Source organism: Moschus berezovskii, chromosome 26 (assembly GCF_049115385.1).
Source record: "Moschus berezovskii isolate FMDL1 chromosome 26, NW_MosBer_1.0, whole genome shotgun sequence".
Classification (NCBI taxonomy): domain Eukaryota; kingdom Metazoa; phylum Chordata; class Mammalia; order Artiodactyla; family Moschidae; genus Moschus; species Moschus berezovskii.
The window spans coordinates 42,746,860-42,762,813 of NC_142485.1; the positions used below are offsets into that span (position 1 = coordinate 42,746,860).

Here is a 15,954-nt window from a genome sequence, read left to right on the forward strand (position 1 = left end):
TTGGCTATTAAATTTTTTTTTTTTTTTAACAATTAAAAGTCAAAATAGAGTAGCTATGGTTCAGACATCCTGGGAAATAACTATTTCCCAGATATCCTGAAAAATGATCTTATGGGTGTGATTTCAGATTAGATGCTGTGACCTAATGTAGAACTTAATGCTCCTGTAATGCATTTTTGCTTCTGTACTTTGCTTGCTGCTCGTAAAACCAAAGTCACTCCATTTTAAGATAAGGTGGTTTTTAAGTAAAGATTCCTAAAATTGTTTTTTAAAAAGTATTATAAATACATAATACATCAAAAAAAAAGAAAATATTTGTAATAGAATAAAAATGAAAAGAGAATTTACCAAAAATTTTTGCATGCAGCTGAGGCTGCTCAGTGCAATAAAATACAATGTGGAGTCTTGAATAAGATATGAAAACAAATAATGGACACTAGAGTAAAGTTTTGTGAAATTGGAACAAAATCTATCCTTCAGTTAATAATACTGTATCACATGTGAATTTCTTTCTTTTCTTTCCTTTTTTTAAAAATAACATTGTATTTCTTTATAGTCTCAGAATTGGATTAGAAGCTTTAAGCCTTGTTGAAATCTTTTTTTTTAATCACTAAGATAATAAATTTGTAGAATTTTAGTAGTAATACTAGTTGCCAAAATACATGGAACTATATCAAAGTTTTGAATGAATATAGATTAGAAATCAATTATTCTATTCATTCTAAGTCAACCAAGTTGAATTAAATGTCATATTTTTTTTAGCTAGGCAATAATTCTTAAATTCTCTAAAATATATATATTATACATACTATATATATACGTATGTATGTATACATGAAATTAAAAGACGCTTATTCCTTAGAAGGAAAGTTATGACCAACCTAGATAGCATATTAAAAAGCAGAGATATTACTTTGTCAACAAAGGTCCCTCTAGTCAGGGCTATGGTTTTTCCCGTGGTCATGTATGGATGTGAGAGTTGGACTGTGAAGAAAGCTGAGCACCGAAGAATTGATGCTTTTGAACTGTGGTGCTGGAGAAGACTCTTGAGAGTCCCTTGGACTGCAAGGAGATCTAACCAGTCCATCCTAAAGGAGATCAGTCCTGGGTGTTCATTGGAAGGACTGATGCTAAAGCTGAAACTCCAATACTTTGGCCACCTCATGCGAAGAGTTGACTCACTGGAAAAGAGTCTGATGCTGGGAGGGATTGGGGGTGGGAGGAGGCTGGGACGACAGAGAATGAGATGGCTGGATGGCATCACCGACTCGATGGACATGAGTTTGAGTGAACTCTGGGAGTTGGTGATGGACAGGGAGGCCTGGCGTGCTGTGATTCATGGGGTCGCGGAGAGTTGGTCACGACCGAGTGACTGAACTGAACTGAACTGAACTGCACTACACTGATAAAGGTTTGAGGAAGAGTAACAACAAAAGAGATGGAGAAATTAGAGAACATAAACTAAGTGATATGGTAGCACTGAATATTGAATAGAAAAAGTGAAACAAACTAGATAAAAGTCAAAGATCATCATATAGGCCCATTGTTTTTAAAATGGACTGCTCTTTAGAAATTCATCTTAGGCTCCAGAAAAAATTAAAAAAGCAATACCTGGGCATTTGTATTTTTCAGAAAATTCTAAGATAATTCTGATATACATCTGGATTTTAAAAAATGATTACAGATTTTTCTATTAAATGGTGGCTCTAATGATATAGAATTCTATTGACCAGTCATAAGAAAATGGTGTTCAGTCAGTAATATTTACATACTCACAACAGTAAAAGATGAAAAACACACTGATTCTTAAACTGAACCATTGGCAGCCCAGTTCCACCCTCATTTGTGAAAAGAAGGCAGAACTGGGCTTTAGCCACCCATGAATTGTATCTCTACCTCCCTCTTTCTGATTTCTCAGAAGTCTGTTTTCCCGACTCTCGATTGACGTACTTTAATCTGCTGGGTCTCATGCTGAGTCATCCTCTGTCGTCCCCTTCTCCTCCTTCCCTCAGTCTTTCCCAGCATCAAGGTCTTTTCCAGTGAGTCAGCTCTTCGCACCAGGTGGCCAAAGTATTGGCGTTTCAGCTTCAACATCAGTCCTTCCAATGAACACCCAGGACTGATCTTTAGAATGGACTGGTTGTATCTCCTTGCAGTCCAAGGGACTCTCAAGAGTCTTCTCCAACACCACAGTTCAAAAGCATCAATTCTACAGCGCTCAGCTTTCTTTATAGTCCAACTCTCACATCCATACATGACCACTGGAAAAACCATAGCCTTGACTAGACGGACCTTTGTTGGCAAAATAATGTCTCTGCTTTTTAATATGCTGTCTAGGAGTGGCTACAAGGGGATCTTTAAATATCATCACGCTCAAGGTGAAGTTCATACTATGTTTGAGAAAAGGCATAATGAGAAGTTTATAATTAATTTTAAAAAATCTAAATCTGAGTCAAACCCACTGGCATGTGGAAGAGTGAATGCATTAGCAGTATTATTGAATGCATAAGATACGACCCTGTAAGAGTGTAGCAATCCCAGAAACTAAGAAATCCTCACAGCTCCCTCAACAACAATAATGTTCTCATCAGGAAATACTCCAGAGCTGACCTTTCCAGATTTCTGATGAGCAGTGCCCCCAGAGCACACATTTCCAGGCTGTGTCTGCATGTCTGTTTGAAATGGAACCAGGGTTTTGGGTCTTGGAGTAAAATTAGCTTAATTTGAAAGATTGGTCTAAATGGTAAAATTGTCTTCACTTGAATTTTCAGTAAAGGTTTTCAGATTTTGGAACCAGTTCCCCAAATAGGCCCCAAGGTGTCCTTCACTCTTGGCGGACACTGGCCCAGCCTCAGCCAGGTGCAGGGCGCTGCTTTAGTGGCCCCCACCCCCTGTCCTCTCGCCGAGCTCAGTGCACAGCCCTACCTGGCCAGGGCTGGCGTTAACCTTCAAAGATGAGCCAGCCAGACTCAGAGACCAAGAGAGGTTGGCGGTGTCACAGAGCTTGGAATTGGCAAAGCTGAGTGGTCCCCGGGAGGCCTGCAGCCAGCATGTGTGCTCTTCTTCTTTTCCTTTTACTACCTCTTATCAGTTTACTGTTAACGAGCACTCAGTCAATTCTAGCTACTTGGCAGCTTTGCCCCAGGCCCTTTGCACATAAAAACTCACTTAGTGAAGCAGGAAATTTTTATCACTCCTCTTAGAAGAGCTTTTCAGACACTTTCATTTTCACCTGTTAAATCACATTTAAGCCCCTAATGAGCAGTTCACCTTGATGACTTTATGATTCCCTCTTTCCCTGAGATTCTGCTGATTTGCTGTGTGTGTGTGTGTGTGTGTGTGTGTGTGTGTGTGCTCAAACACGGGTGGATTTTGCAAGTGCAGGGAGTCGGGTGGTATAACAAGTATCTATAATGAGAGTGACCATTGCGTTCATCTCCCCACCTGGAGTAATCGTGTGGGTGTAAGTGGTCAGTGGTCAATAATTATGCTGGAACATACCTGTAAACTGCTTGCCTACATCTATAATCACTTAAGGTCTAGTTTTTATATATTTTTTTAATTTTCAAAAAGTCAGCACACATTCCATATAGTACAGCATTGTTATGAAGCTCATGGTCCCAACAAATAGCGCATGAAAGAAAAAGCGAACTCAGTGCTTCTACTGTAGTGGGCATCCTGGGTTTAATTCCACACATTTTGTACCAGTTGATGACTTTGGGGAAGCCCAGCCACGTGTCTCAATTCCTGTTACACACATGTGGATGTCTAGTAACTGTGATGCGATTCTTGTAATTGATGGAAGCAGAAAAGAGGACAGAAAGCCAACTCGTTGGACTGACTTGCTTGTATGCTAAGATATTTGTATACTGTGTATTTGAAGAAAAGTTTAGCTACCTGTGAGGACGAAAAAAAATAGCAACGGTTGATGGAAGGGCTTTATCCTATTTTGGATTCCACTCTAAATTTTCAAGTTTTCATTCCAAGGATACAAGAGAAGGGAAATTAAACTTCCCAGGTGATGGATCATCTCGCCCTGAGATGACACCGCTGCCCCCGGGTTCTCAATGAAAATGAAGACTTGAGATTTTGTCTTTTTACACAGAGAGTAGCCTGCGTCAGACCTGCAACAGCGTTCACTCTGTTTTTCTTTTCCTTCTAGTGATCTCGTGTGGAAGCCTGTCCTTTCCACCGAACGGGAACAAGATTGGAACGCTGACGGTCTATGGTGCCACAGCCATATTCACGTGTAACTCGGGCTACACGCTCGTGGGGTCCCACGTCAGAGAATGCTTGGCCAATGGGCTCTGGAGCGGCCCCGAGACTCGCTGTCTGGGTGAGTTAATCTGTCTAAGGACACTGCTTTACCTCAGACAGACCTCAAAGATGGAGAACAGAAAGACAGAACCCGGTACTTCTTGACATGAAAACTCTGACCAAGGGTAACTAAATCCTACCTGGCTCTTAACACTACTCTTTAGAGTATCACTTCCTCTTTAAGTATCTAAAGGGATTTTTAAAAATCTGAGCGATAAATGCAGGTCACATGTCACCTTAAATGACACAAGAATTATTTTATAGAGTGCTGAAGGTAGGACTGCCCTCGAATACACTCATGGTTTTATTTTATTTTATTTTTTTTTATTTCTACTATTTTTTATTTATTATGATTTACATGCATACATGCATAAAATTCATCCCTTTAAAATATTCAGTAGAGTGGTTTTTAATATATTTGTAGATAGGTGCAACTATCACCACACTTAATTTTAGAACATTTTCATCACCTCAAAAAGAATAATAATAATATCTGTATAATCTGAGTTATATAGATATGTGAATCTGTCATTGAACTATATTCTTAAGATCCATGCATTTTCCTGTAAGTTATCTCAATTTTAAAAAGATTTAAAAATTGAAAAAATTTAGAATGCATACACACACACATTAAAAAAAATAGACTGCACAAAAAATAAATTTTAAAATTGTCATATATTTTGTTATCTTCTTAAAAATTTTAAAATTACATTAGTAAGTTAATGTGCCATTAATGTCCATCGATGTAAGGACAATGAATTGTTTAAAATAGGGCTTCCCTGGTGGTTCGGACAGTAAAGAATCTGCCTGTAATGCAGGAGACCTTGATTGGATCTCTGGATCAGGAAGAACCCCTGGAAAAGGGAATGGCTACCTGCTCCAGTATTCTTCCCTGGATAATTCCATGGACAGAGGAGCCTGGCAGGCTACAGTCCGTGGGATTGCAAAGAATCAGATACAACTGAGTAACTTCCACTTTTCCTTTGTTATCATTTTTTAAAAGTTTTAAATTACATTAATAAGCTAATGTGCCATTAATGTCCATCAGTGTAAGGACAGTGAATTTTGTAAAATAGAAAGTGTGCATAGTATTAATAATTTGGTCTTCTTTTCCCCAAGGATTAACATTTTCTACATGATCTTTTTTTTAAGTTGGATTGAGGGGCTTCCCTGGTGATCCAGTGGTTAAGACTTCACCTTTCAGTGCAGGGGTGCTGATATGATCCCTGGTCAGAAAGCTAAGATCTCACATGCCTCGTGGCCAGAAAAACAAAACATAAAACAGAAGCAATATTGTAACAAATTCAGCAAAGACTTTCAAAATGGTCCACATTAAAAAAAAAATCTTTAAAAATTGGGTGAAAGTTTTTCCTTTGAGAAATTAAGTGTATGAAAATTGCTGAGTAAGCGATTTAAAGGGCAGAGATTTTAATGCTTCTTTTAGGTCTGCAAGTGATTAGCAAAATATGTTAATTGCCTTTGCATGTATGCATGCTAAGTCGGTTCAGTCCTGTCCAACTCTGCGACCCCATGGACTGTAGCCCACCAGGCTCCTCTATCCATGGAATTCTCCAGGCAAGAATACTGGAGTGGGTTGCCATGCCCTCCTCCAGTGGATCTTTCTGACCCAGGGATCAAGCCCACATCTCCTGTGGCCCCTGCATTGCAGGCAGAATCTTTGCCACTGAGCCACCAGGGAAGCCCCTTTTATAACTGTCTCTGTGATCTTTATAGCTTTGTAACCACTCCAACGCAGTGCAAGTGGGAAGTTTAGGCTTCTGAACCTCTTCAGGTGAGGCTGACTTCAGGAACTCAGCCAGGACCAGTGAATTTAAATAGTAATAATCTGTTCTTTCCACTGGAGGGAATTTCAAGAAACAGGAATTTGAAGGAAGTGGATGAAAGTAAAGCAGCAGACCAAGAAACAGATAACTGATGTGAGAAGGAGGTTCTCATGCTTCTCCATGAAGTGACTTTCTTCAGATTAGCGCAGGACTTGGATCTGTGCTGTTCTAATAGGAGGCCTGTGTGCGAGTCCCCTGTTGAGTGTAGTCACTGTAGTTCTCAGCTATCCAGGACATCTCCCTGGGATTTGTGTGATACTTTCTGGGAGGCAGTGCTGCTTCTGAGACGTCCTGTGCTTTCCTGCTGCTGTTATGAGATTGGCTGTTGAGTGGTGCTTTCCCTAAGACTGCTGTGGTTGGGGTAGGCTTTCTCTGTCAGCTGCAGTAAAGCGTGTCTGGAAAGAAAGGAATCAGGTGATCTAAGAAATTCCATCTCTGCTCTTAACTGTGAGATAGAAAGTAAACTCGATGTTCATTTGCTTAGTGGGTCACTGTTCACAAAAGCCTTACTGGTCCTTCCAGTGACCCTGGGATGCTAAGGCAGCAGTGGCCACAGGGAATTTCAGTGCCAACTTCAGTCTTTGTAACTGTTGAGTCGTGGAGCCAGCTTGAGTCTTGTTGATTGCAAGGAAACCTTCACCTGTTTCATGGCGTTCTTCTGATGGAAGGTTAGGGCTTTGAAGTAGACAGGATGAGATGCGTAGTTGACTGGATGGAGGTGCTCAAAGGCATGGCCTCGGAGGGACGCAGCATGACTGAGACACTTCTGGAAGAGGGATTTAGGCTGAAAGGCAGAGGAAGAAAAATGTCCAGATGATAATGTATAAAATGCTAGTGTTGTAGAACCGGGATGCAGGATATGAAGAACAGTGCGATTGGAGGAGGCCAGAGCATATTTAAAGTAAACAAAACAAAACAAAAACACGCCCCTAGAAAAGGATGAGAAATGATGCACAGCCATGTGTGATTCTAAACCAGTGAGTAAAGAATGGGTAAGAAGTCTAAAGATTCTGAAAGTTGTAAATGTAGTCTGAGACTTTACAGGTTGGAATTCATAATACACAGAATATGACAATGGAGGATAGCTCTTTTCCTGAAAAAATGGCTTGCTGATGGGTAGATAATATGTGACCTGGCAAGAATATATGTCCGCAGGACCCAGGAGACCGTGGAGACAGTGGAGAACTTGGGGAGAAGGACAAGCAGGTGGAGAACAGAGTACTGTCAGTGCTGGAGACGCTCAGATAGGGAAAGACCATAGCAATGCTAGCTGAGAGACTGAAAATAAATATCTGATGGCAGATTCAGGAACCCTTCACATCAATGATTGGCCAAATAGATTTTTTTTTAGACATAAGAAGGGCTTCTCAGGTGGCGCTTGTGCCCTCCTGCCAATGCAGGAGACATAAAAGATGTGAGTTCAATCCCTGAGTCAGGAAGATCCCCTGGAGGAGGGCATGGCAGCCCACTCTGGTACTCTTGCCTGGAGAATCCCATGGACAGAAGAGCCCAGTATGGGGTACAGTCCATAGAGTCAGAAACGGTCAAACAGGACTGAAGCAACTTAGTATGTACACATGCAGACATAAGAAAATAATGGAATTAGTATGATATTTTACTCAAAATGAAAAGTAAAATAACTTTAAATGTACATGATGAGAAAATTATGAAGTCATAGCACACACAGAAGAAGGCTCATTGGTGCTAAGAGATGGCTGCGGCACCGGTATTATTTCCTTCAGTTTCCTTCTTGTCCCATGTGCCTGCTGCTGCTGCTAAGTCGCTTCAGTCGTGTCCGACCCTGTGCAACCCCATAGACAGCAGCCCACAGGCCCCTCTGTCCCTGGGATTCTCCAGGCAACAACACTGGAGTGGGTTGCCATTTCCTTCTCCAGTGCATGAAAGTGAAAAGTGAAAGTGAAGTCGCTGAGTCATGTCCGACTCTTAGCGACCCCATGGACCGCAGCCTACCAGGCTCCTCCATCCATGGGATTTTCCAGGCAAGAGTACTGGAATGGCTTGCCATTGCCTTCTCCCCCATGTGCCTAGGCGGTCCATATCTGGCATGAAGACTTCAGTTCTGTGAGGTAGTTCAAGTGAGCTGCTAAGGACTTGAAATGCACTTGTGGTGAAGGTTCTGGTAACCATGACATGTGAGGAATGTTTAGAAAACTTGTAATCTTCAGTTTGGCAGAGAGAAAAGTTAGGAGTAATTAATAGCTATTTTCAAATATTTTTAACAGTTGGTGGGAAAAAATTTAGAAACTATAATTAATTAAACACATCTGCTGAGGGCAAGGACCAGGGTTGATAATGACATTAGTGATACGTAATTCCATTCTTTGGTTTGAAATACTAGATGTGCATACAGAAAAATAGTTTTCAGATTCAATATAGAAAATATTTTCCCTTATTTATTCTTCAACAACTGGTATCTGTCCAAGAATGTAACGGAGACTTCCTGAGGAAGTGGTTGGCCACCTGGCAAGCATTTGTGGCCTCCCCTGGCCTCTGCACTGTTTTGATTCTATACCCAGCACGCTTTCTCCATCATAATGCAAAACACTTTGGCAAGAGCATTTTTTCAAGTTGTAGGTGAAGTATCTTGTTTATTTTTAGAGTTACTAGAACTGAAGAATTCCTTTGCTTGAGATTCTGTTTCACGTGGAGCAGGCATCCTGTTTCTAGCTGGGGTACAATGGTTATTTCCAGTGATTTCCATCAGGGAAGAACGTGCCAGATTCCTTATCATCGTGGCAGCAGAAATGGCCAAGCACATGCATGGGCACTGTCACAGTGGGAGTCTCGTGATTGTTAACAGTAGGAGAGCTGGATTTAAGAAGATGAAGGATGATCTTTGTCCAACTTCTGAGAACTGAACCTGTGCTGTATTTGAGGTCCCTTGTCAGAATTCTAAGCTAGAACTTTTGAGGAAAGATAGAATGAGGAAAACTTGGCAACCCTGTGAGCAACCATTATTAGAGCTAAAATTTAGGCAAAGTGCTACCTGTGAGCATGAGAGCACATTTTTCTAAAGGGTTTGCCCTCGCTTAATCAGTGTGGCATCTCTGCTACAAGCAGGGTCTTGCCAGGCTGGGGATTGCCCAGAAGTGTTCTCATTCACCGTCTGCTGTGCAGCCCTCCACGTCTCCCTGGGCTGCAGAATTAAGTGCCAAGGAGGCTGGCCCCGTATCTATGCATCAGGTACCTTATAATCCATCAGGGAAGCGTTATAGTCCCCATGCGCCCTTAATTATCTTCTTCTGTTTATCTTCCCTGCGGTAGCTTGCATTGAACTCAACAGAGAACATGCCGACTCCACCAGGTTGTCCATTTGTAATCAGATCTCCTATCGCAGGAACCACATTAATCTTTTAAGACCGTTGATATCCTTTGGCATTCTCAACACATAACAACCCATCGTGATTTTCACTCTCTTACTTCTTTAGTCGGTAGCCCTCAAGATATCAGTGATAGATTGAGACATTTCCCCCACAAAGAACATTATCTCTTTTTCATTTCATTATTTTGCTTGCTGTTATTGGAGGTAAGTTTGCATTTGCTGCACTTTGATGACCTATGGGGAGATGATAGCTGTTAATAGATGACATGATTCAAAATGATATTGTAGACCCTGCTTTTCCATAGCTATTAGAGAATAAAACCAGAAAGGATACAAGTACCTTGTGTTTTGTGACACATCCATGTACAGATTTTTAATAAAACAACTGGTTATGACAATGCTTGTATTGCAGCAAAAAGATATTCGAGGAGAAAGATTAACCCCGCCCTCCTTGATCCTGGTATAAAATTGATCTTCAGTCTAAAATTTAGGCTGTGTGATAGTCAGGGAAGGTAAACTATTTGGAGCACTCAGCGCTAATTTCACAGCTTACATGTGTGCTGTCTGTGGCTCGGAGGTGAACAGCACAACATTCTCCCCAGCCACAGGCACTTCTGTCTGTGTTTCTGAATATTGTCTAGTGATGTTCGTTTAACTCCTCAATAAATATTGCATAGGATAGGAAGTTAATAGAAGGTGTTTTTTTTTCTGTAAGGAATTTATAATCAAAGAAATAAATAAGATAAAAGCCCAGTATCTTTAATAAAAAATTGAGATTAATGAGTGGCAGGGGAGAGATCCACACAAAATGCTTCAATTATTGGGGGCAGGGGCGCTTTCACGAGCAGAGGTGTCTCCAAACCTGCAGAAACAGACTTGAGTCATTGCAGGAGTAAGTCACCCCACAGAACTAGTGACGGCTGCAGAGACACAGAGCGGGGGTGGGAGGAGGTCCTCGGGGAGCTCTGAGTGGCCCTGTGGTGCTGAGGGTCTGGGACTATGGCAACAACATGTGGAAGGGACCATGTCCTCTCACAGACACGCCTCTGGGTCAGGCAGGGCTCAGAGGTGGTGCAGAGACCGGGACCCTGCTCTAGAACTCATGGACTACGGGTGGAGAAGAAGAGGTAAGAAAAACGATTTCCATCCGCTGAATTGGACAAAACAACCCTCGCTATATGGTATTGTAAATAGATGGTCCTAGAGGTAGAATCTCCTCCTGCAGGGAAACCTAAAATAAAGAAGATATTTGAGTTTTGATTCTTGCCTGGGAAATCCCACAGACAGAGCTTGGTGGGCTGCAGCCTGTGGGGTTACAGAGTTGGACACGAAACCAAGTGACCAGCACTTTCAGAGTGTGTCAAATAGAGACCTGATACGAATGTATTCTGTGGCAAAGGGAACAATCTTGGTGGTTGGCGCTGCTAAGGGCCCTGAATGTCCTCCCGCTCATCACACCCCACTTGCCCATCCTCGCAATGATTCAGGCGCTTACTACAACACTATATTTTCTCTGACTTCCACAAAGATACTCAAGAATACCCCCAAAAATTGCTCGTGGAGGGAAAAAGCCTCATTTGTGGGAACTCAAATGTGTTCCTTCATTAATATGTCAGGTCTAGAGATTTAAATGCATACATCAGTGTTCACTGCTCAGCCATTAGCCTGTTTCCTGCACATAAGGGGATCTGATCCATCTGAAATTTTGTGACCATTTGTTAGCACTCAGGTGGAGTTCGTAAACTGGCTTTAAAAGTCACCGCCAAATAGGCCTTTAGCCCCCCAGCTGGAGTTACTGGTGGAGCTGGCAGAATGAAGCAGACTGCATTTCTCAGTCTCCTGCAGGTACAGCATAGTTGTAATGCTTATTTTATTTTCAGCAACGAGTACCAGTAATCACAAAGCAAAAACAGAGGCTGAAAAATTTGGTTTATAGATTTTGTAAAAATGTGTGAATGTATTCACTTCCAATCCCCAAACCAATATTTAGTATTTGTCCTGATACAGACTGGCACAGTGAAAAGAAGGTGACCTTAAAATAGGGGATTCTGGGGTGTGGGAAATGTGTGTGTGTTGAGAGTGTGAGAGAGTAGCCTTGTGACAGGAGGCACACTTGTTTAGTTCCTGTGAATACCCAACCTCCACAATGAGAGATGCAGGGTCTAGGTCTGCCCAGACCAGGAAACCCGTCACCTGGGAGCCAGGGTACCTAATGGGTCTCCTGGAGGAGCAGGTGTCCGTGGGACCAGGAGAACTGGATTCAGTTCCCAAATCACAGAATTTCCTTCTGAAATCGCACAAGTCTAGGGAATTGTAGGAGACTCTAACACAAGCTGTCTTGAAAGAAACATTCAGTCTGTGCATTCACTGTGTGTTCAGGGACAGCTGCTAACTGACCTCTGACACTCTGTGTCCACCGCTCAGTGAAGTCACCCCTGAAAGGCAATGCGGTTTTGTCAGGTTGCAGGCCATGATCATTGCAACATCAGAGACAAGGTGCAGTGCAGAGAGCTCACCTGGACAATGCAAAATCCTATCCATGGGCAGACCCCATTTCTGAAATACACCTGCCCAGGGCTCCCTTCCAGATGCCTGGTTGCAGCAGTAGGTGAGGGTGCTGAAGGATGGAGGGATTCCATTCATCCCAGGACAGTATTCAGAATAGTCACTCCACGAGAAACAAGCTGGCAAAGAACACTTTTGTTCTGTCATGCAACTGTGTTGTCAGTCTACAATCCTAAAGGAAATCGACCCTGAATATTCATTGGAAGGACTGATGCTGAAGCTGCAGCTCCAATACTCTGGCCACCTGATGTGAAGGAGCTGACTCATTGGAAAATATCTTGATGCTGGGAAGTACTGAGGGCAGGAGGAGAAGGGGGTGACAGAAGCTGAGATGGTTGGATGGCATCACTGACTCCATGTTTGAGCAAGCTCACAGAGATAGTGAAGTACAGGAACGCCTCTTGAGCTGCAGTCCACGGGGCTGCAAAGAGTCGGACATGACTTAGTGACTGAAAAACCGCAATGGCAACTGTGTGTAGAATTTGGACAGTAACCTTCCAGAGCTGCTGCCTGGAGAGGCAGGGCCTGCAGAGGCCCTGCCGTGGTGGGATAGACATATCACACCTGGGAAGATCCAGTTCTGCTGGCCCATGTGGTAGCCCAAGCTGATTGATATCAGGGCCCTGGCTGGTGGCCTCTCTGTGCTTCCGACTATGAGCGGGGCTTCCCCAGGGGGCATGGCTGCCGTCCACCGTGTCCAGTTCCCTCTCCTGATGAGATTGTAGGAATCCCTGGACCTGGGAGGAAACCAAGAATCCCCTGTGGGTCCCTTGTTCTCCTTGAGTTTGACTCATGGCCTCCCCAAAACAACTTCCCGGCCTCTACTCTGTGTTTTAGCAGAATTTGTTCCATGGATTTTATTCCTCCTAATTCAGTTTTAGAGAAAGATAGTTAAAAGAAGTTTTCTCTTCTGTTTGGGACATCTAACTAAAATATAGTAAATAAAAGCAATAATACTGCTGTCATTACACCTGAAGTATCATTACACCCGAAGTGATGTTGCAGCTTAAGGCACAGAGGAGTCATTCTGCAGATGAGGTGAAACCTTCAGACCCTTGTGACCCAATCACACATATGGAATCTCAGTCATTCTGGAGTTTCACGGAATTCCCATTCCATCGTGCATTTCATCTTAGCCGGCCGATGAATGATGTTTTCCATGGTTTAGTGTGTGAGACAGAGTCACTTGTCCAGAACTGAAAACAGCCACCCCGGCATGGAATTCCTGATTCTGCTACTGACTCTCAAGAACAATTTTAAGCAGTTGGAGAATTACCCACTCCATAGTAATGCTTGACCTCAGCAGGGAGAAAATGGAGAATTAAAATGTAAAGTTCTAGGAATGTGGAAATAATAGAATTTGTAATTCATACTTAAACTAAAAGAAAATCCATCCATTCCTCTAGGATATATCTCTCTGTCAGTCAACCCATCTGTTGAATTAAAAATCACGTGCAGTTACAGTTTTACAGTATTCTGCCTAAATCACTTGCTCCTTTCTAGCCAGAGCTCTCAGGTTCTGATTTGTGACAGATTATTAAATTCACAAATCAAACTGAAGTAAAAATAAAGTAATCCACATGCTCTTCACTCTGAGATTTTCTGCCCACACTTTGATGGAACCGTTTCTGATGCATCTGTCAGGAAATCCAATCTCCTAACCTAGGTGCAATGATACTGGCTGCAGAATTGCCTGAAAGCGTTTAGTGATCTTGTTTAAGTTGAAACCGAATGCTAATGAAAAAGAAACAAACAAACACAAAACCCAGAGGCGTGGCATCCCAGTGTCAGGTCTCCCAGATAATCACATTATTTAATGTAGGTGATACTTTCTCTTGAAACGTGCAGGGCTGCCCTCATCCCGATTCTCTCTCTCTCTTTTTTTTTTTTTCAGTTAATAGAGTTTCTTATCCTTTCTTTGCTGCTGATTGTGCTCAGTGGAGGGTTTCCCAGGTGGTTACTAGTGGTAAAGAACCTGCCTGCCAGTGTAAGAGACTAGAGACATGGGTTTGATCCCTGGACTGGGAAGATCCCCTGGAGGAGGGCATGGCACTCACTCCAGTATTCTTGCCTGGAGAATCCCATGAACAGAGGAGCCTGGTGGACTACAGTCCATGGGGTTGCAAACAAATGACCAGAGCAACTTAGCACACATGAACCAGTGCTCATTGAAATACTGATAGCTAAATGCAGCCATGGGGATGGTCTTGGTCCCTGTCTCCTGTACAATGTCACGAACCTCTGTCCATCGTTCATCAGGCACTCTATCAAATCTAGTCCCTTAAATCTATTTCTCACTTCCACTGTATAATCATAAGGGATTTGATTTAGGTCATATCTGAACGGTCTAGTGGTTTTCCCTACTTTCTTCAATTTAAGTCTGAATTTGTCAATAAGGAGTTAATGATCTGAACCACAGTCAGCTCCCAGTCTTGCTTTTGCTAACTGTATAGAGCTTCTCCATCTTTGGCTGCAAAGAATATAATCAATCTGATTTCGGCATGGACCATCTGGTGATGTCCATGTGTAGAGTCTTCTCTTGTGTTATTGGAAGAGGGTGTTCGTTATGACCAGTGCATTCTCTTGGCATGGAAAAGAAATGCAAAAAAGCAAAATGGCTATATGGGGAAGCCTTACAAATAGCTGTGAAAAGAAGAGAAGCGAAAAGCAAAGGAGAAAAGGAAAGATTTATCCATCTGAATGCAGAGTTCCAAAGAATAGCAAGGAGAGATAAGAAAGCCTACCTCACCAATCAATGCAAAGAAATAGAGGAAAACAACAGTATAGGGAAGATTAGAGATCTCTTCAAGAAAATTAGAGATACCAAGGGAACATATCATGCAAAGATGGGCTCGATAAAGGACAGAAATGGTATGGACCTAACAGAAGCAAAAGATATTAAGAAGAGGTGGCAAGAATACACAGAAGAACTGTACAAAAAAAGATCTTCATGACCAAGATAATCACGATGGTATGATCACTGACCAAGAGCCAGACATCCTGGAATGTGAAGTCAAATGGGCCTTAGAAAGCATCACTACAAACAAAGCTAGTGGAGGTGATGGAATTCCAGTTGAGCTATTTCAAATCCTAAAAGATGATGCTGTGAAAGTGCTGCACTCAATATGCCAGCAAATTTAGAGAACTCAGCAGTGGCCACAGGACTGGAAAAGGTCCGTTTTCATTCCAATCCCAACGAAAGGCAATACCAAAGAATGTTCAAACTGCTGCACAATTGCACTCATCTCACACACTAGTAAAGTCATGCTCAAAATTCTCTAATCCAGGCTTCAGCAATACTTGAACCGTGAACTTCAAGATGTTCAAGCTGGTTTTAGAAAAGGCAGAGGCACCAGAGATCAAATTTCCAACATCCGCTTGATCATGGAAAAAGCAAGAGAGTTCCAGGAAAACATCTATTTCTGCGTTGTTGACTATGCCAAAGCCTTTGACTGGATGGCTCACAGGAAACTGTGGAAAATTCTGAAAGAGTCGGGAATACCAGACCACCTGACCTGCCTCTTGAGAAACCTATATGTAGGTCAGGAAGCAACAGTCAGAACTGGACATGGAACAGACTGGTTCCAAATAGGGAAAGGAGTACGTCAAGGCTGTATACTGTCACCCTGCTTATTTAACTTACATGCAGAGCACATCATAAGAAACACTGGGCTGGAAGAAGCACAAGCTGGAGAAATATCAATAACCTCAGATATGCAGATGACACCACCCTTATGGCAGAAAGTGAAGAGGATCTAAAAAGTCTGTTGATGAAAGTGAAAGAGGACAGTGAAAAAGCTGGCTTGAAGCTCAGCATTCAGAAAACAAAGATCATGGCATCCGGTCCCATCACTTCATGGGAAATAGATGGGGAAACAGTGGAAA

The 15,954-nt window shown here is 42.4% G+C and overlaps 1 protein-coding gene across 1 annotated transcript in view; it reads left to right on the top strand.

The window, feature by feature from the left end:
• The window catches only part of CSMD1 (CUB and Sushi multiple domains 1), a 1,848,896-nt gene that overhangs the window by 1,768,203 nt on the left and 64,739 nt on the right, over nt 1-15,954 (top strand). Inside the window, exon 53 of the mRNA XM_088832674.1 lies at nt 4,163-4,336. Within this exon, the coding sequence (XP_088688800.1) occupies nt 4,163-4,336 (174 nt within the window). The remainder of the gene's footprint in view (nt 1-4,162; nt 4,337-15,954) is intronic.